General features: G+C 46.3%; 1 protein-coding gene across 13 annotated transcripts in view; it reads right to left on the bottom strand.

The window, feature by feature from the left end:
• Positions 1-24,244, bottom strand: part of LOC106604533 (rap guanine nucleotide exchange factor 2) — a 147,030-nt gene that overhangs the window by 34,572 nt on the left and 88,214 nt on the right. For 11 of the 13 annotated variants that reach the window (XM_082975125.1, XM_082975127.1, XM_082975123.1 and 8 more), the window contains 3 exons: positions 10,046-10,177; positions 6,830-7,007; positions 5,222-5,358 (listed from right to left, as the gene is read on the bottom strand). In XM_082975125.1, the coding sequence (XP_082831251.1) occupies positions 5,222-5,358; positions 6,830-7,007; positions 10,046-10,177 (447 nt within the window). Of the gene's footprint in view, positions 1-5,221; positions 5,359-6,829; positions 7,008-10,045; positions 10,178-21,172; positions 22,391-24,244 lie in introns of those variants that run through there. The other 2 variants (XM_082975130.1, XM_082975128.1) reach the window with 2 other exon arrangements.

Below are 24,244 nucleotides of genomic sequence, written 5' to 3' on the forward strand. Positions count from 1 at the left end.
CTAAAGTGAAGATCATGATTAGTTGATTATGGAGTCAGGTGTGTTAGTTGGGACTGGGGCAAAAGTGTGACACTAATCAGGCCCCCGAGGACTGGAGTTGCCCATCCCTGGTTTAATATCAGGCTAGGATCAAAATGTTAAAGGAAAATAAAGAAAGCTATGATGCTTTAAATAAATGGTTTAATATCAATTAGACTTAAGCAATTAGTTAGCCATTAGCGATTAGTTAGCCGTTAGTTAAATCAAATCAAATTTTATTAGTCACATGCGCCGAATACAACAGGTGTAGACCTTACAGTGAAATGCTTACGTATGAGTCCCTAACCAACAACGCAGTACAGATAGGAAATAGAAGTAACATGTAATTAAAGAGCAACAGTAAAATAACAAAAGCGAGACGATATACAGGGGGGTACTGGAGCAGAGTCAAAGTGCGGGGGCACCGTTTAGTCAAGGTAATTGAGGTAATATGTACCGTAAATTCCGGACTATAAGCCGCAACTTTTTTCCCACGCTTTGAACCCCGCGGCTTAAACAATGACTCGGCTAATATATGGATTTTTCCCGCTTTCAATTTTTTTTCTTCCAAGAAAACACATTCTGTGACGTGCTCAGTTTTTTGGCGGCATGAAGCTTTCATTAGACCAATGAAATTGCCGAACGGGTTAAGGTCAAACAACTTTTTTGTTTACTGTTTAGATTAAATCGAGCGCTCTCAAACTTCATCATTCTGATTACGGTAGTCATTTTGTCACCCTCATCATGGCAAAGACACGGAGAAATGCATATGATGCAGCTTTCAAGTTGAAGGCGATTGATCTGGCTGTTGGAAAAGGAAATCGAACTGCTGCACGGGAGCTTGGTCTTAATGAGTCGATGATAAGACGTTGGAAACAGCAGCGTGAGGAATTGACCCAGTGCAAAAAGACAACTAAAGCTTACTGCTAATTTTACATTTTTTGTTACAAGCCGTGTTTCGTTAAAGCCTATTTATTTTTGTTACAAGCCGTGTTTCGTTAAAGCCTGTGTAAAGTTAATTTGTTTCAATGTACGGGTAGGCACCTGCGGCTTATAGACATGTGCGGCTTATTTATGTTCAAAACAATAATTTATTTTAAATTCAGTGGGTGTGGCTTATATTCAGGTGTGTTTAATAGTCCGGAAATTACTGTACATGTAGTTTGGGTTATTAATATGTACAGTTGAAGTTGGAAGTTTTCATACACTTAGGTTGGAGTCATTAAAACTCGTTTTTCAACCACTCCACAAATTTCTTGTTAACAAACTATAGTTTTCGCAAGTCAGTTAGGACATCTACTTTGTGCATGACACAAGTCATTTTTCCAACAATTGTTTACAGACAGATTATTTCACTTATAATTCACTGTATCACAATTCCAGTGGGTCAGAAGTTTACATACACTAAGTTGACTGTGCCTTTAGAACAGTTTGGAAAATTCAAAAAAATGTCATGGCTTCAGAAACTTCTGATAGGCTAATTGACATCATTTGAGTCAATTGGAGGTGTACCTGTGGATGTATTTCAAGGCCTACTTCTAACTCAGTGAATCTTTGCTTGACATCATGGGGAAATCAAAAGAAAAAAGGCAATATCTTAGAAAAAAACATTGTGGACCTCCACAAGTCTGGTTCATCCTTGGGAGCAATTTCCAAACACCTGAAGGTACCACGTTCATCTGTACAAACAATAGTACGCAAGTATAAACACCATGAGACCACGCAGCCATCTTACCGCTCAGTAAAGAGACGCGTTCTGTCTCCTAGAGATGAACATACTTTGGCACGAAAGATGCAAATCAATCCCAGAACAACAGCAAAGGACATTGTGAAGATGCTGGAGGAAACAGGTACAAAATATCTATATCCACAGTAAAACGAGTCCAAAATTGACATAACCTGAAAGGCCGCTCATCAAGGAAGAAGCCACTGCTCAAAAAGCACCATAAAAAAGCCTGACTACAGTTTGCAACTGTATATGGAGATAAAAATCATACTTTTTGGAGAAATGTCCTCTGGTCTGATGAAACAAAAATATAACTGTTTGGTAATAATGACCATCGTTATGTTTGGAGGAAAAAGGGGGAGGCTTGCAAGCCGAAGAACACCATCATGTTGTGGGGGTGCTTTGCTGCAGGAGGGACTGGTGCACTTCATAAAATAAATGGCATCATGAGGTAGGAAAATTATGTGGATATATTGAAGCAACATCTCAAGACATCAGTCAGGAAGTTAAAGCTTGGTCACAAATGTGTCTTCCAAATGGACAATGACCCCAAGCATACTTCCAAAGTTGTGGCAAAATGGCTTAAGGACAACAAAGTCAAGGTATTGGAGTGGCCATCACAAAGCCCTGACCTCAATCCTATAGGAAATTTGTGGGCAGAACTGAAAAAGCGTGTGCGAGCAAGGAGGCCAGCTCTGTCAGGAGGAATGGGCCAAAATTCACCCAATTTATTGTGGGAAGCTTGTGGAAGGCTACCCGAAACATTTGACCCAAGTTAAACAATTTAAAGGCAATGCTACCAAATACTAATTGACTATGTAAACTTCTGACCCACTGGGAATGTGATGGAAGAAATAAAAGCTGAAATAAATAATTATTTCTACTATTATTCTGACATTTCACATTCATTAAAATAAAAGCGGTGATCCTAACTGACTTAAGACGGGGAATTTTTACTAGGATTAAAAGTCAGAAATTGTGAAAAACTGAGTTTAAATTTATTTGGCTAAGGTGTATGTAAACTTCCGACTTCAACTGTACATGTAGGTAGGAGCGGCAGGTAGCCTAGTGATTAGAGCGTTGGGCCAGTAACCGAAAGGTTGCCAGATCGAATACCCGAGCTGACAAGGTAAAAATCAGTCGTTCTACCCCTGAACAAGGCAGCTAACCTACTGTTCCTAGGCCATCATTGTAAATAAGAATTTAAATAAAAGGTTAAACAATATGTATATATATTTTTTTTATTACAGTGACTATGCATCGATAACAACAAAGAGTAACAGCGGTGTAAAAGAGGGGGGGGGTCAATGCAAATAGTCTGGGTAGCGATTTGATCAGACGTTGAGGAGTCTTATGGCTTGGGGGTAGACGTTGTTTCGAAGCCTCTTGGACCTAGACTTGGCCCTCCGGTACCGCTTGCCGTGTGGTAGCAGAGAGAACAGCCTATGGCTGGAGTCTGACAATTTTTAGGGCCTTCCTCTGACACCGCCTGATGGCAGGAAGCTTTGCCCCAGTGATATACTGGGCCATACGCACTACCCTCTGTGATGCAACCAGTCGGGATGCCTGTCGGGATGCTCTCAATGGTGCAGCTGTACAACCTTTTGAGGAACTAAGGACCCATGCCAAATATTTTCAGTCTCCTGAGGGGGAATAGGTTTTGACGTGCCCTCTTCACGACTGTCTTGGTGTGCTTGGACCATGTTAGTTTGTTGGTGATGTGGATACCAAGGAACTTGAAGCTCTCAACCTGCTCCATTGTAGCCCCATCGATGAGAATGGGGCGTGCTTGGTCCTCCTTTTCCTGTAGTCCACAATCATCTCCTTTGTCTTGATCACATTGAGGGAGAGGTTGTTGTCCTGGCACCACACGGCCAGGTCTCTGACCTCCTCCCTATAAGCTGTCTCGTCGTTGATCAGGCCTACCACTGTTGTGTCATCGGCAAACTTAATGATGGTGTTGGTGTCGTGCCTGGCCGTGCAGTCATGAGTGAACAGGGAGTACAGGAGGGGGCTGAGCACGTACCCCTGAGGGGCCCCTGTGTTGTGGATCAGCGTGGAGTATCTGTTGTTACCTACCCTTACTACCTGGGGGCGGCCCGTCAGGAAGTTCAGGATCCATTTGCAGAAGGTGGTGTTTAGTCCCAGGGTCCTTAGCTTATTGATGAGCTTTGAGGGCACTATGGTGTGGAACGCTGAGCTGTAGTCAATAAACAGCATTCTCACATAGGTGTTCCTTTTGTCCAGGTGGGAAAGGGCAGTGGAGTGCAATAGAGATTGCGTCATCTGTTGATCTGTTAGGGCGGTATGCAAATTGGAGTGGGTCTAGGGTTTCTGGGATAATGGCCTTTAGCGGTTAGCCAGACGTTAGCCAGACGTTAGCCGTTAGCCAGACGTTAGCGGTTAGCCAGACGTTAGCGGTTAGCCAGACGTTAGCGGTTAGCCAGACGTTGGCGGTTAGCCAGACGTTGGCGATCTGAATGGGGCTTGGATCGATGTTTAATCACTATTTTTGGCCAGAAAATCAAACTGATGACCATCACATCCTTTAACAGGTGATATTCTTAATCATTAGTCACAAATGGTTCAATAGTATATAATGCCCCCGTTTTTACACTAATAATAAGTACGATTTTACCCTTTTATTATGGATATAAAAAGATAGCAAATCTTATTTTACAGCAAGGCATCGCTTTCTCCTTTATAGCGTCATCAACAACACATTTGACAATGCACTGAGGCAGTAGTGGACATACTTCTAACACACACCAGCTCAATAGGATGTTATTCCACATTGACTGGACTGCCCTTGAAGTGAACTGGACTTAAGGGTATGGCTCTGCACTCTATTGTTTGGGTGCATCGCAAAGTGACCAAAGTGGCTTAATTCAAAAACCAGAGCCTGTCCAGACTGTTGAGACAGTACAAGTGATCTCTCTACTGGTCCCCTTGGGGAATGTTATGATGCTGGGAGATGGCCGTCATTCGTGCTTAATAGAGCAGGGAAAAAGAAAAAAAAATGGAAAAAGAGAAACCTGCATTGGTAATGGAAAGGGCAAACTCCATGTCCCAGGCCATAGATGTGCAAACCCAGACACATTCAAGACACACACAAGACCAATATAAGAGACAACGGAAATTCCACGCCAAACTTTTTTGTTATTTGTTTCTTTAGTCCATTGTTGATATAGTCCCAAAATGTTTCGCCTGTCAGCAATCAAGTAATCAAAATATTTCAACTTTTAAAATACAGAAATACAGCCAGTATGTTGCATCTTGATGCAAAATGCATCATACCGGCTGTATTTCTGTATTTTAAAAGTTATATATCTTGATAACTTGATTGCTGACAGGCGAAACAATTTGGGACTATATCAACAATGGACTAATGAAAGAAATACCAAAAGATCATTTTGGATTGGAGTTTTCCTTTAAGACCGACTCATTCACGGCACACCCCTCCACATACAAACATACCTCTTCCCCGTCATTGAGTACGATGGTGCCGGCCCGCTCGACCACGGCAAACACCATGACGGCACACAGCTCCCTCCTCACAGACATGGTCATGTTGGCAAACGCTGGCAGCTGATGCATGAACTCCAGTAATTGCTCTGTGGAAAGGTTGGAGAGGGGGAGTAGAGAGGGAGCGGTGGTTAGGAAGGTCTTCACACAGAGGAGAGAGAGGACGAGCGTAGGAGGACTTGGCAGTCCTTCACTCTTCCTTCACCCTCTGTGTGGCTTTGGATGAAAAAAAGGGCACAGCTAGAGCGCGAGAAGGTGCATTGAATTCAACCCCACAAGTGATGAGTACCCAACAATGGGATGATTATCTGAAGAACACTAAGGCAAACTATTAATTTAATTTTCATAGACAGAAAAAACTGCATGAGCATAAAAGGAAAAGCGACCTTTTGCATTCACTTCTAAGTGGGTCAACATTAATCAAATCTCATTTGGGGCTTCAGCTTGGCTGTATAGGGCATTGCCTGTCCTGATTCCTGCCCCATGCATTTTTTTGGCTCCTTGAAATAGCTCGTTGCGGGAGCCAGGGAAGGACTCCATCCCTGTGCTAGGCGCCTAAAGTAAGTCTGGGGTGCGGGCTGACCTGTGCTTGGCATGGCAACAGTGTCGTGTGGGAATCCTGCGGAAGCACTGAAACTTTAATGTGCCGGGAGAAGAGAGGCGAGGACGTGCGATGTTGACCTAGAAAAGCCTGTCGGCAGAGAGAGCAGGAAGGGGAGGGGTGGCGGGGAGGTTGTGGGGTAAATCGAGGGGAGGAGAGGGGGACTGGGGTACTCTCTCACTCTCTACATTTGCATCCACTAGATCATCCACACATCACATCTACAGCTAAGCTTTATATGTGAGTAAATGTGAACTAATCTCTTCTTTTGGCTCCCTATCATTGTAGCTGTACTGCTGCTAACAGGCCTATGATATCACAGTCTTCGTATGGCACAGAAAGAATAGAACTGAGGGCTAAAATAAATTCACCTAACAACAGCATTGAAGCACGAAGGCCTACAGATGGACACATAATTCACGGTAGCTAGCTAATACAGGGGGGCAGGGTTGAGATACACCAAGGGCGGGGCACTGGGAGAGGGGGCGTCGCTGTGGATTGTTTGATTAAAATCGTGAATGCTTGATTAAACTCTGATGAGCCTACAATGCGGACTCAGATTAGGATTTCCCCTTAGTGAACAAAGCCAAATCTAATTGGCTCCCATTGCTTTTCCAAATGTCTTGCCAGAAAACAGCAAGTACTCACATACAAGGTCTTTTTTAGCAGTAGTAATAGGCATTATAACTGTTGTTTGTAGATTTTAAGAGTTTAACGGTGGTGTGGAATAGTCATCCCCTTCTGTGTAATAGGAGCCAGGAAGCAACATAGCAAAGAAGGGGAGGGAAGTGGGGGGGCACCCTGCCTAGTGCCTACACAATGGTAGGGGAAACACTGGCAGGCCACAAGTAAATACATTTTGGTTCCCAGAACATTGTGAGTAGGTCACTTTTTAATCAATCAAAGGGGAACCTTGAGGGAATGTTAGGGGAACATTCTGTGTGCTAGCAAGGACTCACCTATGTCGTCATCGGTACGGTCCATTGGGTCCTTCTCCAGGCAGTCCCGCACGATGTCGCGGCTCATGAGGGGGTCCGACGATCGCTCGATGTCCTCCTCGTCATCGTCCTCCTCTGAGTCGACGGCAGTCTCGGGCAGGCCGCTGAGGTCCATGTCGCCTGGCTCGTTTTCCGTGGCCTGAGGGTCAGAGGAGAGGATGGATGGCAGTCAGTCATCACGGATCAAGTCATCCAGGATCAACAAAAACACAACGGCTTTCTCCATCATAAGCACCACCATCAATCTTAGTTTTAATAACATGAGTGCAGGAAAATGGTCACTGGTCCATACTAAGCATGTCAGCTCCATCCATCTACTCCAAGTAGTAACAGCTGCACACTGGTGGGCTGAGATGAGGTTGGTAAATCTAAATCAGGGTTTTGGTGCACAAACTTCACATAAGGGCTGGTAAACAAAACAGCGGCAAGAAGCAGACCCTGTTTCAATTCAATGCTTCAAAAGCGACAACAATGTCTGAAAATCTAGCCTGTTTAGTGAGAATGATAGGTCTGAGAGAGACACATCAACACTGCATACCAAAGCACCCCGCTATGCATAAAACACCCAGCTAATTATCTCACATCTCTCCCTCTCCGGGCTCCCCATTTCCCTCTCCGGGCTCCCCATTTCCCTCTCCGGGCTCCCCATTTCCCTCTCCGGGCTCCCCATTTCCCTCTCCGGGCTCCCCATTTCCCTCTCCGGGCTCCCCATTTCCACTCAGAGACTGATAACCTCTGAAAGAGTGATAAAATATGTACATAGCAAAGAGAGAAAAACGAACAAAGAGAGGGAGCACTAGTAACGCAATTGACAATGTCACACTGATATTAATAGAGATCTTGGCACTGTGCATCCATCAAGGCTTCTCACATACTAGACATATCGCTGAGAGGCCATATTGTGTGTTTCATGCTCTCAACACGAGCCTCTCCTCGGAACGAAATCCAGGCACAAATCACAGGGATATGAAAACTAAAAACCCTCCCCTCCTGTTGAGTGCTAACCAACTCCTCTTACCTGAATAAGGTGCCGAAACTCCAGCCTTTTCACTGAGAGAGACGAAAACAATGTTGCCTTCGCAAACTGCCTGCAGCAGCCTAGTCCAAGACGCATCTTTACCGCCCGGGCTGCCAGTCGTGTTTAAATTTTTCAGAGATTCAAAGAGTCCCTGTCTCTCACCGAACGTAGCCCTATGTCATTTATCCTTAACCATCATGTGCAAATGTCTCATTAATGATTCAGGGTGCTGTCTGACTAGCCACTCAGGCGTCAGGAGGTCAGCGAAGTAGGAGGGGCAGGGGAGGGGCCTGATGGGGCGAGAGAGCAAAGGGGCGGGGTTATTATGTTGGGCAAGGGGTTGGTACGGTGTGGACTTGGAGTGAAACAGCGGAAAATCTGAAGATTGAGGTATGTCGGTTCCCTATGCGACAGGGAATAACTGAGGTGGTGAGATAAAAAAATCCTAGAAAACCGTCTTGAACTCATCTGGAAATCTCGGCAGCAGTGAAAACAGAGAAAACAGCCATCAGTCTTCAGCTTGATATGAAAGTCAATGTCTACTGATGCCGAAACCCGGTAGAACACACAGCTATATTCCACATGAACAAACAAACATTGTTGGCATGCTCCAAATCTCAGGAGACAAAAAAAAGGAAAATGTCCTAAAATAGCAGACCCTATTACTTATCTACAGTAGGAGCTAGGCTAGTTCTCTCACAGAAGCATTCATTTACTAATATCGCTGTCAATTCCATATTACCACCCACCCAACCAGTCTTACAATAAACGAAATACTCGAGATTAGTGCGTCGATCATAATTTAGAAGTGTGTGCCTCGGGAGGTTGCAACACCTTTGGATTTGATTCGGACATCATTTCCACTGAGTTACACAATGTTAGACAGTCCAGTGGGAATGCTGAACCATTAAAATCGTCAAATGTTCTCGAAATACAGAGCAAGTCAGAACCCCTCTGTGTGTGATCCGGGGTGTGGGTGGTTAATATTTCAACAGGGCTATTCTTGGATCAATGCTTTCAAGCCTCCTTCTGAAGAACCAATTTCATGATTTATTCAGAGGCAAAACAGTCTGCCATGTTTGCCAGGCAGTGACAGAGGATGCAGCTCTATTCTTCTCTCTGGGAGGAGAGACAATGGGGCACTCCAGCTGACATGGCTCGTGGATGAGAGGACTCTGACGAACAAGGGGCATCATCGCCAAGAGCTTTACCCTGGTAGACGTCCATCTTTGAATAGATTTTACACATACAGTCCTGTGATTTGGGTTGTCCTTAATATTGTCAAATATATATGGTGCTATCCTAGAGGCTGGCACAACAAATACAGACTACTAGTTCCTGTGTTTTACATGTTCCTGTGTTTTTACGTTGTACCAACCCTCTTTCACTCGATGCTCCAGCCCTTATAACAGATAAACCCAAACATGCTTGTCCTGAACTACTACTGGTTCAGCCATTTTCTATAAGCTTTGAAGACGAAGTGGGCCTGGATCGTCTCTATTAGTAAGACCGAATAGATAGATAGATAGAGAGAAAGAGTAAGAGAGAGTAAGAGAGTGTGAGTAGATGAGGGATTTAATGGAGGCGCTACAGCAGACCTGTTAATGAGGACCTAGCAGATGGCCCCAAGACTGGATCAGGGCCTGGGCACAGTAGAGCTTGTTCACAACCTGTCCCCACCCCTCCACATGTACATACGCGTGCACGCGAACACAATATTTACTCTACACAGATTGTGCGTGTGCACACAAACGGCAACAGACTGACACCGACTAATGCGCACACACACACACGCAAACAAATGCACTCACAGATACACAGACAGCAGGTCACGACGTCGGGAGCCAATGGGGTGCCTGCGTGTGGTAAGAGGATTAGGTGTGATTGGCTATGGGGCCTGACTACAGTCACGAGATGGGGGGCGGGGGGACTGTTCTGTTATATTGGCATTTAAAGGGGGTTGAGGGGGGATGTTGGTGGGACATTGTTGGGAGGTTATGGGCCTGCTAACCTTGTAGGCTGCTTCTTCCAAAGTGTGTGGGGGGAGGGGGGCTTCTCCATGGGCATTTATTGGACTTTATGGGGAAGTTGGGAGTAAGTTATGGGGAAGTTGGGAGTAAGTTATGGGGGACGTTGTGGGGAAAGGGGCCTGCGCTTACCTGATATATGTCTGACAGGCTGCTGCTTCCAGAGTCGCTGGTGATACTACATCCTGAGTGGCTGGAAGACACGTGGGTCACCTGTGGGTGCAAGCCGTCGGCCAGGTGGAGTCGGCTGAAGTCTGCGGGGAGCTGCACACACACGCCACACACGCACACAAACAGACAGATGGTCAGTTTCACCAGTCTCAACCCACTCACACCACCCACGCATGGCTGTCAGGCATTTAAAAGGCACTTGGCTACATGGTGGGTGCAACACTTGTTTAGCCCTGACCAAAACATTGTCTATATTAGATACTAGCGTTGCGTAGATGTTCGCATGGCATGTGTAGCCTTTTGCCTCTGAAGGGCACAGGTGGAGTTGGGGAACTAGTTCCCAAGTGAAAATCTAGAAATGAAGTGGCAGTGGGTGAGTTGAGATCCCAGAGGGATTCTCGATTCTAGATGTAATTTATTAATCTTCGTCAGTTCATTTGATGCCCCTCTACATTAATTTAATTCAAATTAAAAATGCCTTAACCCATCTCATTCTCCTGTGATTACTTACATAGCCGTCTTAATAGAACATACGTGAACAAATTTTAATGAAGCCTGCTCATTAAACACTAAACTATTTCCAAATAATTAATAAATCAAACTAGCAGCTGTTAATTAAATTTCCCACTTTTATGGCATCCGTGGAGAACATTTGAAGAGTTTAACACAATCTAAGTTTTAGTCCGAAAACAAGAAGTATTTATTTAACATGACGTAGCTCAACATTTTAAGCCCCTCTGTAATAGCACCAATTACCCGATACTTATAAGTGCATACAACCAAGATCAATTAAATTTGAAATCGCGGGCGGTTGGTTGGCAAACCTTGCCGTTCTGTTTCCTGTCCATATTTACTGAGCTCCTCGTGTGTATGGAAAGTAGCCGGGGCAGTTGGGTAGCCCCAGGCCAAGCAGCCGGGGCAGTTGGGTAGCCCCAGGCCAAGCAGCAGGGGAAGTTGGGTAGCCATAGGCCAAGCAGCAGGGGAAGTTGGGTAGCCATAGGCCAAGCAGCAGGGGAAGTTGGGTAGCCATAGGCCAAGCAGCAGGGGAAGTTGGGTAGCCATAGGCCAAGCAGCAGGGGAAGTTGGGTAGCCATAGGCCAAGCAGCAGGGGAAGTTGGGTAGCCATAGGCCAAGCAGCAGGGGAAGTTGGGTAGCCATAGGCCAAGCAGCAGGGGAAGTTGGGTAGCCATAGGCCAAGCAGCAGGGGAAGTTAGGTAGCCCTAGGCCAAGCAGCAGGGGAAGTTGGGTAGCCATAGGCCAAGCAGCAGGGGTAGTTGTGTACTGAGTCTTGCGTGCTGATGTGACCGACTGGGGTTCAAACCCGGGTCTCCGGCATTTCACAAGATTGTCTTAGCCCGTTGAGCTAAAACCTTGATAAAACTTCAGTACCAATGGCAACAAGCATGTATAATTACCAGACTCCAAGATACACTGTGGTGTTGTCACACAGACTCATTCCTAGCTATATGAAGATGACTGAGCAACACACCACAAGTCCCAGGGCAGAATTAGCATTAAAAAAGGTTGAATCCGCAGTTGCTACATCCACTTTTGGACGTATAAATTAATGATTTGCACCCATTGATTTTTGAAGAATATAATGTATACATGCCTCGAACATAGTTCAACTGTCACACTCCATGAGAACCCAAAATAGAAGTTTATATTTACATTGGAGTAAAACAAACAAACATTGTATTGCCTCAACCTGGTTAAAACTATAATTTTGATTTTATGGATGCCATCCTTGCATCCATAGCTCCGTCTATAAATTTGAGTGGTTACATTTCTCAAGGCCCATCCCTCAGCTTTTTACAAAAACAGTGCGGATTCTAGCTTTAAAGCTAATGGTGCAAAATCTCAACTTGTCTAACTAGTCTAGCAAAAGAACAACAATGACAACAACGACCAGTGCTATTCGCAATCTGGAGCATGAATCCACAAGCACATCTATCCAAACTGACCCAAGCCTATGTTAGGAGTGGAAATACCATTAGGTTAAATGTATCAAAAGAAGATATAGGCTACTCCAAGAGGCATAGTTGAATATGAATATTTGAGTGTTTTAATGTTTAATTTATTACCACGCTCAAAGCTTTAAAGGAGGCAGTTGCTCCTTACAGCCAACCCCCTGGCTGCGACACAGGCATTGATTTCTATTTAACCTTTATTTTGACATGGATTCATGAATTCATATTTTAATCTTCACACCTAAAAGCCAAGCGCATGTGATACAAATCATTTTGCTCTTTATTCAGCCATCTTACATATAAAACCTTATTTTCTCATCAAAAATGGTGAATAACTCACCACAGCTTAATAAGAAGGGTGTGCTTGAAATGATGCACATAACTCTGCATTGTTGGGTTGTATTGGAGAGAGTCTCAGTATTAAATAATTTCCCCCACACAGTCTGTGCTTAGTTTTCATGCTAATGAGGGCCGAGAATCCACTCTCACATAGGTATGTGGTTGCAAAGGGCATCAGTGTCTTAACAACGCGAATTTCCAAGGCAAGAAACTCTGAGCGCAGCCCAATCCAGAAATCTGGCAGTGGCTTCTGATTAAATTACATTTTCACAGAACCGCTTGTTGCAATTTCGATGAAGCTCTCTTGTTCAGATATCGGTAAGTGGACTGGAGGCAGGGCAGGAAAGGGATAATGAATCTCGCTGTTTGTGTCGTCCGTTTCGGGAAAGTACCTGCATAATGGCGCACCTAGCTCACTCAGGTGCTTCGCTATATCACATTTTACATTGTCCGTAAGCTTGAGTTCATTTGCACACCGGAAAATAATACAATGATGGAAAGACCTGTGTGTTGTCCTTGTTAAAACCTCTTAAGGATGGGACCCTTTTATTCCATTTTTGCCTAAAATGTCATAACCAAATCTAACTGCCTGTAGCTCAGGACCTAAAGAAGGAAACGCATATTGTTGATACAATTTGAAAGGAAACGCTTTTGAAGTTTGTGGAAATGTGAAATGAATGTAGGAGAATATAACATTAGATCTAATAAAAGTTAATACAAAGGAAAAAAAACATGCATTTTGTTTGTATCATCATCTTTGAAATGCAAGAGAAAAGCCATAATGTAGTATTCTAGCCCAGGCGCAATTTAGATTTTGGCCACTAGATCAGGGTGTCGCAGCCAGAAAGAAAATGTGAGAAGCAGAAACTAGAACTGGAGAATAGTACTGCTCCAGATACTAGGCCTATACTCCTAAACATGCTCTTCACCACCACCAAGAACATGTGAGCAGGTGAGCAGGTAAACAGTCACAAAACATTAAAAGTATCATCCAAAATTAAGTTTTCCCCAAATGATTGTTTGAATTTAAAATCAGCACTATGTTGCTGATGGATTATGAGGAAACACCTCCAATGAGAGACATTCTGGAGGTCTCACATGGTTCACAAATGGAATAGATGTGGAATACATTTGGAGGTTCATTTGATACTAAATCAGTTTGACTCGAAATGTCCCTTGATTCGTGTTCATAGTAAATCTCAGACTCCATGTGGAGGGGTAGAGAGGCTGAGGCGGAGGAGGTTAGAGAGAGGCTGAGGTTAGAGAGAGGCTGAGGTTAGAGAGAGGCTGAGGTTAGAGAGAGGCTGAGGTTAGAGAGAGGCTGAGGAGGAGGGGTAGAGAGGCTGAGGCGGAGGAGGTTAGAGAGAGGCTGAGGAGGAGGGGTAGAGAGGCTGAGGAGGAGGTTAGAGAGAGGCTGAGGAGGAGGTTAGAGAGAGGCTGAGGAGGAGGGGTAGAGAGAGGCTGAGGAGGAGGGGTAGAGAGAGGCTGAGGAGGAGGTTAGAGAGAGGCTGAGGAGGAGGTTAGAGAGAGGCTGAGGAGGAGGGGTAGAGAGAGGCTGAGGAGGAGGTTAGAGAGAGGCTAAGGAGGAGGTTAGAGAGAGGCTGAGGAGGAGGTGTAGAGAGAGGCTGAGGAGGAGGTGTAGAGAGAGGCTGAGGAGGAGGTGTAGAGAGAGGCTGAGGAGGAGGTGTAGAGAGAGGCTGAGGAGGAGGTGTAGAGAGAGGCTGAGGAGGAGGGGTAGAGAGAGGCTGAGGAGGAGGGGTAGAGAGAGGCTGAGGAGGAGGTGTAGAGAGAGGCTGAGGAGGAGGGGTAGAGAGAGGCCGAGGAGGAGGTGTAGAGAGAGGCCGAGGAGGAGGGGTAGAGAGAGGCCGAGGAGGAGGGGTAGAGAGAGGCCGAGGAGGAGGGGTAGAGAGAGGCCGAGGAGGAGGGGTAGAGAGAGGCCGAGGAGGAGGGGTAGAGAGAGGCCGAGGAGGAGGGGTAGAGAGAGGCCGAGGAGGAGGGGTAGAGAGAGGCCGAGGAGGAGGTTAGAGAGAGGCCGAGGAGGAGGTTAGAGAGAGGCTGAGGAGGAGGTTAGAGAGAGGCTGAGGAGGAGGTTAGAGAGAGGCTGAGGAGGAGGTTAGAGAGAGGCTGAGGAGGAGGTTAGAGAGAGGCTGAGGAGGAGGTTAGAGAGAGGCTGAGGAGGAGGGGTAGAGAGAGGCTGAGGAGGAGGGGTAGAGAGAGGCTGAGGAGGAGGGGTAGAGAGAGGCTGAGGAGGAGGGGTAGAGAGAGGCTGAGGAGGAGGGGTAGAGAGAGGCTGAGGAGGAGGGGTAGAGAGAGGCTGAGGAGGAGGTTAGAGAGAGGCTGAGGAGGAGGGGTAGAGAGAGGCTGAGGAGGAGGGGTAGAGAGAGGCTGAGGAGGAGGGGTAGAGAGAGGCTGAGGAGGAGGGGTAGAGAGGCTGAGGAGGAGGAGGTTAGAGAGAGGCTGAGGAGGAGGTTAGAGAGAGGCTGAGGAGGAGGTTAGAGAGAGGCTGAGGAGGAGGTTAGAGAGAGGCTGAGGAGGAGGTTAGAGAGAGGCTGAGGAGGAGGGGTAGAGAGAGGCTGAGGAGGAGGTTGGAGGAGGTTAGAGAGAGGCTGAGGAGGAGGTGTAGAGAGAGGCTGAGGAGGAGGTGTAGAGAGAGGCTGAGGAGGAGGGGTAGAGAGAGGCTGAGGAGGAGGGGTAGAGAGAGGCTTAGGAGGAGGGGTAGAGAGAGGCTGAGGAGGAGGGGTAGAGAGAGGCTGAGGTTAGAGAGAGGCTGAGGTTAGAGAGAGGATGAGGAGGAGGTGTAGAGAGAGGCTGAGGAGGAGGGGTAGAGAGAGGCTGAGGAGGAGGGGTAGAGAGAGGCTGAGGAGGAGGGGTAGAGAGAGGCTGAGGAGGAGGAGGTTAGAGAGAGGCTGAGGAGGAGGGGTAGAGAGAGGCTGAGGAGGAGGTTAGAGAGAGGCTGAGGAGGAGGGGTAGAGAGAGGCTGGGGAGGAGGGGTAGAGAGAGGCTGGGGAGGAGGTTAGAGAGAGGCTGAGGAGGAGGGGTAGAGAGAGGCTGGGGAGGAGGTTAGAGAGAGGCTGAGGAGGAGGGGTAGAGAGAGGCTGAGGAGGAGGTTAGAGAGAGGCTGAGGAGAAGGGGTAGAGAGAGGCTGGGGAGGAGGTTAGAGAGAGGCTGAGGAGGAGGGGTAGAGAGGCTGAGGAGGAGGGGTAGAGAGAGGCTGAGGAGGAGGGGTATTAACATTGGTTGTAATGACTCAACAGCTTTTTAAGGTGGGAAAAGTGACGACAGTGTTCTGCTCCTGGAATAAACACTTCCAAATTCTCCGGAGAATGTTTCTGGTTACTAAATCACGCGTCAATATTCCTCACTTACAGAAAGCTATATAAATGTTTTAAACAGGAACCACCACAGAATTGTAGATTAGGCATATTATGAGTAGTAGTAGAGAGCACACCAGGTCAAGGAATTTAAATAGTTGGTGTAGCACTTCGAAACAGTTACACGTTATTCAACAGACAAAGCCAAACCAACAGCCTAAATTGGTCTTCTCAATCAAAGCAGAGGCTGTGGTGTGCGTGCGTGTACGCATGCATGTGTGTGTCTCTGTGTGTGTAGCCCACACCCCCAATACATTCACACCCAAAAGACCATTGTGAATGAGATGTCATTACAGTGTATCAAAGATGGCCGTCCCATTTCATTAACTGTCTCAGTGCACAGAATCAAATGATTCACCTGGTGGGCTAGAGCCAAAACCAGGCCACAAGCCCCTCATCTGGTCACAACCCCTCTGAACCCCCTTCAGCAGAGTAGAGACACACTATTAGTGGACCCTGAATGGTGTTACAATGATGAAGATCTTATACAATTGCAGTCTGCATTGAACAAACTGAATGACAATCCTTTGCACTATGTATTTCGTGGAGATATCATCTTACATGACTGGACACTGAATTGATACACAACTACAACTGTAGTCTGTTTTGGACATCATTGATATTTAATGGCACTATAGAACATGGGGCAATGTTATTATATTTTCATTTCATGAAGACAAAAATCAATGCTGCCTATAAACTGGGGCACGTTATTGTCCTGTTCGATAAGAATGCTGGGTGCAGAAATCAACGCTACCTACAGACTAGCCTGAGATGGACTGCATTTTGAATGTATGGTGGAGCAGATTGCCGATTCCACCCTGATGTAGACTTGCATGGTGGATAAACAGAACGATTAGGACCGGGACGATAACAGTACTGCGAAACTCGTTAGTATTGTGGCAAGGAAACAAACCACAAAGTAAAGTGGATTTAACTTCTTTAGGAAAACAGCCCAAATGTTGGAAACAAACATTATGTTGTCATCCACAATACTGTACATACAGCATTTATTTTTTTTTTAAATAGCAAAGAGTGGGCTGCTTCGTGTTTTCATTTTTGCCATGGAAAATATATTGCGATACTGGTATCACAGCCTTAGCAGCGATGGGAGCTTCATCAATATTGGCGTGTGTGTTACCAGACGTTGGGAGTAGTACACACATGGTCGATAGCCACGTCAATAGCAATATCCTGGCTGTAACCCTACCCACCCTCAACCTGGGTGGTCCCCCTCCTCTACTGGCCCTTCTATGCCCTCTCAACCCCACTCGCTCTCCTTCTCTCCTAATTGAGGTCATCATCTATCCAGCCGTCAGTCAGTCAAGGCAGCGCGCAACTCATTCCAGGAGCATTGGGGTTAAATGGCCTTCTGTTCATTGGCATGGCCAATTCGGAGAAAATGGATGCTAACAACAAAAACATCCGCAAACAAAAACATCCAAAACACACAATTCATCTATATGTAGGCCCCGTGTGACCCTCCCTTCTGATCTAGATATTCTGGGAACAAATCTAAATAATGAAATCAGCTTTCCGGGGCAGAGCCCAAAATATTTACAATCAGATGGTCATGAGGGGATTAAAGCAGTAGCATCATCTAACACTAGAGCCACAACACTGCATTCATTTGTGCCTTCCATGGTGAGCAGATGTGGAGCTCGCTCCTCAAATTACACTGTAGACCTAATGACCTAGATAGCCGCACTGGCGGCTGCCCCGTGGATGTGGATGGAAGTGCTGGGCTGGCCGCGACTCAACCCAATTATACAGTACAGGGTGGACCGTGAAACTAGGTCTGGGACTGTCGGACTTGGATGAACTAGCCGGGGAGGCTATTCCTTCAACCTGGAGACTGTATAGAGGCTTAACCAAGGTAGATGATAAGGTAGAAAAATGGTGACGTTGGAGGACCAGATACGGCGGGCGCTATCCCAGAGTTCCCCCTGGCCAAAGACCTTGGCGGTGGGGGCGTCTCGCTTTCATGAGCTGGGCGGGTCAAGAGATTAAAGCTGTTTGTGCTAGGTGTCTTGATTAAACGGGACGGATATTCTCTCTGCCGAGGCTTACTCACCCTACCTTGTGATACTACTCTACTCTACACAGCCGGAGCACATTTACTGACACACAACATGGCTGGCATGGCACAGAGATATGAGAGAGAGATAGAAACAGTCTTACCAACCAACTCACAAGACATCTATTATAATATCACTTTGCTGCTGACAATCACCTAATACTCATATGGCAATCCAAAATCAAAAACTGGGGCATTGTCCAGAGCTTTTAAATGGACAGGAATTATACTGAATAAAAATATAAATATCACCATTCAAGAATTTCAAACATTTTACTGAGTTACAGCTCATGAGGAAATCAGTTCATGAGGAAATCAGTTCATTGAAATAAATTCATTAGGCCCTAATCTATGGATTTCACGACTGGGAACACCGAGATGCATCTGTTGGTCAGAGTTACCTTAAAAGAAAAGGGCCTCACAATGGGTCTAAGGATCTTGTTACTGTATTTCTGTGCATTCAAATTGCCATCGATAAAATGCAATTATGTTCGTTGTCCATAGCTTACGCCTGCCCCATACCATAACCCCACCGCCACCATGGGGCACACTGTTCACAATGTTGACATCAGCAAACCGCACACCCACATGACGCCATACACGTGGTCTGCGGTTGTGAGGTCGGTTGGATGTACTGCCAAATTCTCTAAAATGATGTTGAGGCGGTTAATGTTATTCTCTGGCAACAGCTTTGGTGGGCATTCCTGTAGTCAGCATGCCAATTCCACGCTCCCTCAAAACTTGAGACATCTGGGGCATTGTGTTGTGTGACAAAACAGAGGCAGGTAGGTAGCGAGACAGAGGCAGGTAGGTGGCGAGACAGAGGCAGGTAGGTGGCGAGACAGAGGCAGGTAGGTGGCGAGACAGAGGCAGGTAGGTAGCGAGACAGAGGCAGGTAGGTACGGAGACAGAGGCAGGTAGGTAGCGAGACAGAGGCAGGTAGGTAGCGAGACAGAGGCAGGTAGGTAGCGAGACAGAGGCAGGTAGGTAGCGAGACAGAGGCAGGTAGGTAGCGAGACAGAGGCAGGTAGGTAGCGAGACAGAGGCAGGTAGGTAGCGAGACAGAGGGACAGAGGTAGAGAGACACAGAGAGAGTGACAGAGGTAGAGAGAGAGAGAGGGACAGAAAGAGAGAAGCAAATAGATACACTAACTCATAATAGCCATGCTACTATGACAACCATCTACTCTCACTAAATAGACATGCAATTTCCACATATTAGTCATGGGCATGATGTCACTGCTCCAGAAATATGATACTCTTATTTTTGAGAGACAGAGGCAGGCAGAGGTAGGCACGCAGAGAGGCAGAAAGAGACAGGTAGGTAGAGACACAGAGGTAGAGAGAGAGACACAGAGACAGAGGTAGAGAGAGAGACACGGAGACAGAGGTAGAGAGAGAGACACAGAGACAGAGGTAGAGAGAGAGACACAGAGACAGAGGTAGAGAGAGAGACAAAGAGACAGAGGTAGAGAGAGAGACACAGAGACAGGTAGAGAGAGACACAGAGACAGGTAGAGAGAGACACAGACAGAGACAGGTAGAGAGAGACACAGACAGAGACAGGTAGAGAGAGAGACACAGACAGAGACAGGTAGAGAGAGAGACACAGACAGGTAGAGAGAGAGACACAGACAGGTAGAGAGAGAGACAGACAGGTAGAGAGAGAGACACAGAGAGACAGAGGTAGAGAGAGAGACAGAGAGACAGAGGAAGAGAGAGAGACAGAGAGACAGAGGTAGAGAGAGAGACAGAGAGACAGAGGTAGAGAGAGAGAGAGACAGAGGTAGAGAGAGAGAGAGAGAGACAGAGGTAGAGAGAGAGACAGAGAGAGAGGTAGAGAGAGAGACAGAGAGACAGAGGTAGAGAGAGAGACAGAGAGACAGAGGTAGAGAGAGAGACAGAGGTAGAGAGAGAGACAGAGGTAGAGAGAGAGAGAGAGAGACAGAGGTAGAGAGAGAGAGAGAGAGACAGAGGTAGAGAGACAGAGAGAGAGAGACAGGTAGAGAGACAGAGAGAGAGAGACAGGTAGAGAGACAGAGAGAGAGAGACAGGTAGAGAGACAGAGAGAGAGAGAGAGAGACAGAGAGAGAGAGAGAGAGAGACAGAGAGACAGAGGTAGAGAGAGAGACAGAGAGACAGAGGTAGAGAGAGAGACAGAGGTAGAGAGAAAGACAGAGAGACAGAGGTAGAGAGAGAGACAGAGACAGAGGTAGAGAGAGAGAGAGAGAGACAGAGGTAGAGAGACAGAGAGAGAGACAGAGAGGTAGAGAGAGAGACAGAGAGACAGAGAGACAGAGGTAGAGAGAGAGACAGAGAGACAGAGGTAGAGAGAGAGAGAGGGACAGAAAGAGAGAAGCAAATAGATACACTAACTCATAATAGCCATGCTACTATGACAACCATCTACTCTCACTAAATAGACATGCAATTTCCACATATTAGTCATGGGCATGATGTCACTGCTCCAGAAATATGATACTCTTATGTTTGTGGTCTCCCACTGTTTCACTAATTCATATGTGCATTATATTAATATTACAAACTAGCCTACTGCTTGCTTGCTGAGGATGAGATAAAAGGGATGGAGGAGAGAGAAAGAAAGAGGGGAGAGAGAGAGAGAGAGAGAAGGCTAAATCTGTGTGCTTGATAGATGTAACTTACCCTCCCCAATCCGTCTATCTCTGTGATTTACAGCTAGGCAGGAGGCCTCGGAGGGTTGAGCGATGCCAGCGGTTGCTGACAGCTGATCAATTCACCTACAGCTCAAGTGCAGATCGCTCAGTAGCCTACAAATGTCTGCCTGATCGCTGTCTCAAGTCTGGCTGTCACTACTAGCACCATGGACAGCAGCCCACACGAAGGCTGCCCCATCAACCCGCAAGTCACAACACACCCAACCTTGCAAAAACGAATCTACGATACATGTAGGCTACTGCATTTGCACAAGAAGTTGGCTAGCCTTTTTTCTAGGAGCACATCATGCAGAAAGATACAATCAAAGTATTGTATCCTAAGTGCATCATAAAAATGTATGAGAAACACAGACACTCCGGAGTCATGGTCGTAAACCCCTCCACCCTGCCTTGCGACGAGAGACTGTGCTACGAGCACATGGCGACTAGCCTACACCACTACTGCTTCTAAATAAAGGTTGTGATTCAGTGAGTCCATGCTCCGGTCTTGCGCTGGGTTATAGTGGGCTGGGCCCTGCATATTCATTAATCTTGGCGCGGCTCGAAAGAAACCCGACGCGCAGCCATTATAGGGTACATAATCATATCCAGAGAGTGGGTCATAGAGCAAAATAAATGCGCACGTCGATACTTACCAGGTTTTTATCTTGCTGGCTCGGGACTCCATGGCTGGTTGATGCTGCTAATGGTTTCATAATGATACAATATACGCTGGGCTAAAATGTAACATTCTTTATCCAGCTATCTATACCGCAGCGCGCCTCTCCCCCATCTTCCTCCCCTCTCGGCTATCCACCGGGCTCTCGCTCTCTCCCTCTCTGGGAAGAGAGGGGGTGATGCTCAGGGAGTATCTGCTGAAGCTGGCCACGGTTTCAGACGCACCAGCAGCCCTGTATCGGGGGTTAACTCCAGCGAGAGGACAGCCCAGCTTGCACAGCCCCCGCTATGGTCTGCCAACGCAAGGATGCAAAAAAAGAAAGATCTGACTACCCAAGAGGATGCTGGTCGTGCCTTCTTTCTTTTGATACTGATGCCAACTAGGTAGATTCCTCCTCCAATGAGCTCTGGTGTGTGGATCATAAAGCCGGGGGAAAATGTTTAAAAAGAAAATGGCTAAAATGGCTGACAGCACTTTCACTCACGTTCGCTCCCTCATCCTACCTCTCATTTTCTCCCTCCCTCCCTGCTCTGCTCTCTGTCGATGGTAGGCTGGCTGTACATACACACGCGCGCACGTCCACTGGCTGTACACACAAACGCGCACGCACCGACTCGCTCACTAGGCTTCACGCACCATTAGATTAGTCTGAAATGTAGGAGCCACCGCCCCCGTGATGCTTTGTTAACACTACTCCTGGTTCATTTGTCGACCAAAGCAGAGGGACGTGTATATGTCAGTGTGTGTATTGGGGAGGGGTGAACGGGGGATTGAATAGGGACCTCCCTCACTGAGGCTGAGAGAGCAGCCGCTGGTGCCTGCTGTTCTACACAGCTTAAAAAGAGGAGAGAATGATAGAGAAACAGAGAAAAGGAGAGAGACTGAGGGAGGGGTGGATGTAGGGAGAGGAATGAGGATGAATAGGCTGGTTAGAAACAGATAATAAACAGAGAAAATAGGCAGGGAAGAGAGGATGCAAAGGAGAGCAACACACAGAAATCAAAAGGGGTCAATGGAGAGAAGGGGAGAGAGGAGCCCAGAGTGAGTAATGCCATTATCACTCTCACTTCAGCAGTCAACCACGGCTGCAGCCAGTTGGCATGGCAACGGAAGCAGGGAAAGCCATTTCCTGGGCGCACGCACACACAGAGAGTCAGAGAGAGACAGAGAGAGAGAGACAGAGACAGAGAGAGAGACAGAGAGAGAGACAGAGAGAGAGACAGAGAGAAAGACAGAGAGAGAGACAGAGAGAGAGACAGAGAGAGAGACAGAGAGAGACAGAGAGAGACAGAGAGAAAAGGAGGGCCCTATTCAGACAGCAGGTAATAAAACAAAAGAGGAATATGGATTTGGAGACAAATGGTGTTGCTTTGAATCGCTTTAAATCAGTATGACAATGTCACCGCTGGAGTATAGTAACCACAGCAACTGAGCATAACCTGCCCCCGCGGGGTGTTTGTTGGTTGCTGTGGCGACAGAAGCATAGGGACACAACAAGATTTAGGGAGAGTGTAAGAGTGAGAGCGAGCGAGAGAAGGGGGCACACGTGTGTCAGAGAGTAGCAGTCTGGTCACTGACCCCTCCATCACATCACATCACATCACAGGCAGGGCTGTGGTATCACATCACAGGCAGGGCTGTGGTATCACATCACAGGCAGGGCTGTGGTATCACATCACAGGCAGGGCTGTGGTATCACATCACAGGCAGGGCTGTGGTATCACATCACAGGCAGGGCTGTGGTATCACATTACAGGCAGGGCTGTGGTATCACATTACAGGCAGGGCTGTGGTATCACATTACAGACAGGATTAGAGGTCGACCAATTAATTGGAATGGCCGATTAATTAGGGCCGATTTCAAGTTGTCATAACAATCGGTATTTTTAGACACCGATTTGCTAATTTAAAAAAAAATTATACTTTTTTTTTACCCACCTTTATTTAACTAGGCAAGTCAGTTAAGAACACATTCTTATTTTTCAATGACGGCCTAGGAACGGTGGGTTAACTGCCTTGTTCAGGGGCAGAACGACAGATTCAATCTTGCAACCTTACGGTTAACTAGTCCAACGCTCTAACCACCTGCTTTACATTGCACTCCACGAGGAGCCTGCCTGCTACGCGAATGCAGTAAGAAGCCAAGGTAAGTTGCTAGCTAGCATTAAACTTATCTTATAAAAACAATCAATCATAATCACTAGTTCACTACACATGGTTGATGATATTACTAGTTTATCTAGCCTGTCCTGCGATGCATATAATCAATGTGGAGCGCATTCGCGAAAAAGGACTGTCGTTGCTCCAACGTGTACCTAACCATAAACATCAATGTCTTTCTTAAAATCAATACACAAGTATATATTTTTAACCTGCATATTTAGTTAATATTGCCTGCTAACATGAATTTCATTTAACTAGGGAAAATGTGTCACCTCTTGCAACAGAGTCAGGGTATATGCAGCAGTTTGGGCTCGTTGCGAACTGTGTGAAGACTATTTCTTCCTAACAAAGACAGCCAACTTCGCCAAACGGGAGATGATATAACAAAAGCGCATTTGCGAAAAAAGCACAATCATTGCACGAATGTACCTAACTATAAATATCAATGCCTTTCTTAAAATCAATACACAGAAGTATATATTTTTAAACCTGCATATTTAGCTAAAAGAAATCCAGGTTAGCAGGCAATATTAACCAGGTGAAATTGTGTCACTTCTCTTGCGTTCATTGCACACAGAGTCAGGGTATATGCAACAGTTTGGGCCGCCTGGCTCGTTGCGAACTAATTTGCCAGAATTTTACGTAATTAGAACATTGAAGGTTGTGCAATGTAACAGGAATATTTAGACTTAGGGATGCCACCCGTTAGATAAAATACGGAACGGTTCCGTATGTCACTGACAGGAAAAACATTTTTTTTCGAGATGATAGTTTACGGATTCGACCATATTAATGAGTTAAGGCTCGTATTTCTGTGTGTTATTATGTTATAATTAAGTCTATGATTTGATAGAGCAGTCTGACTGAGCGATGGTAGGCACCAGCA

The sequence above is a fragment of the Salmo salar genome, chromosome 05 (genome assembly GCF_965601325.2).
Source record: "Salmo salar chromosome 05, fSalSal1, whole genome shotgun sequence".
NCBI lineage: Eukaryota > Metazoa > Chordata > Actinopteri > Salmoniformes > Salmonidae > Salmo > Salmo salar.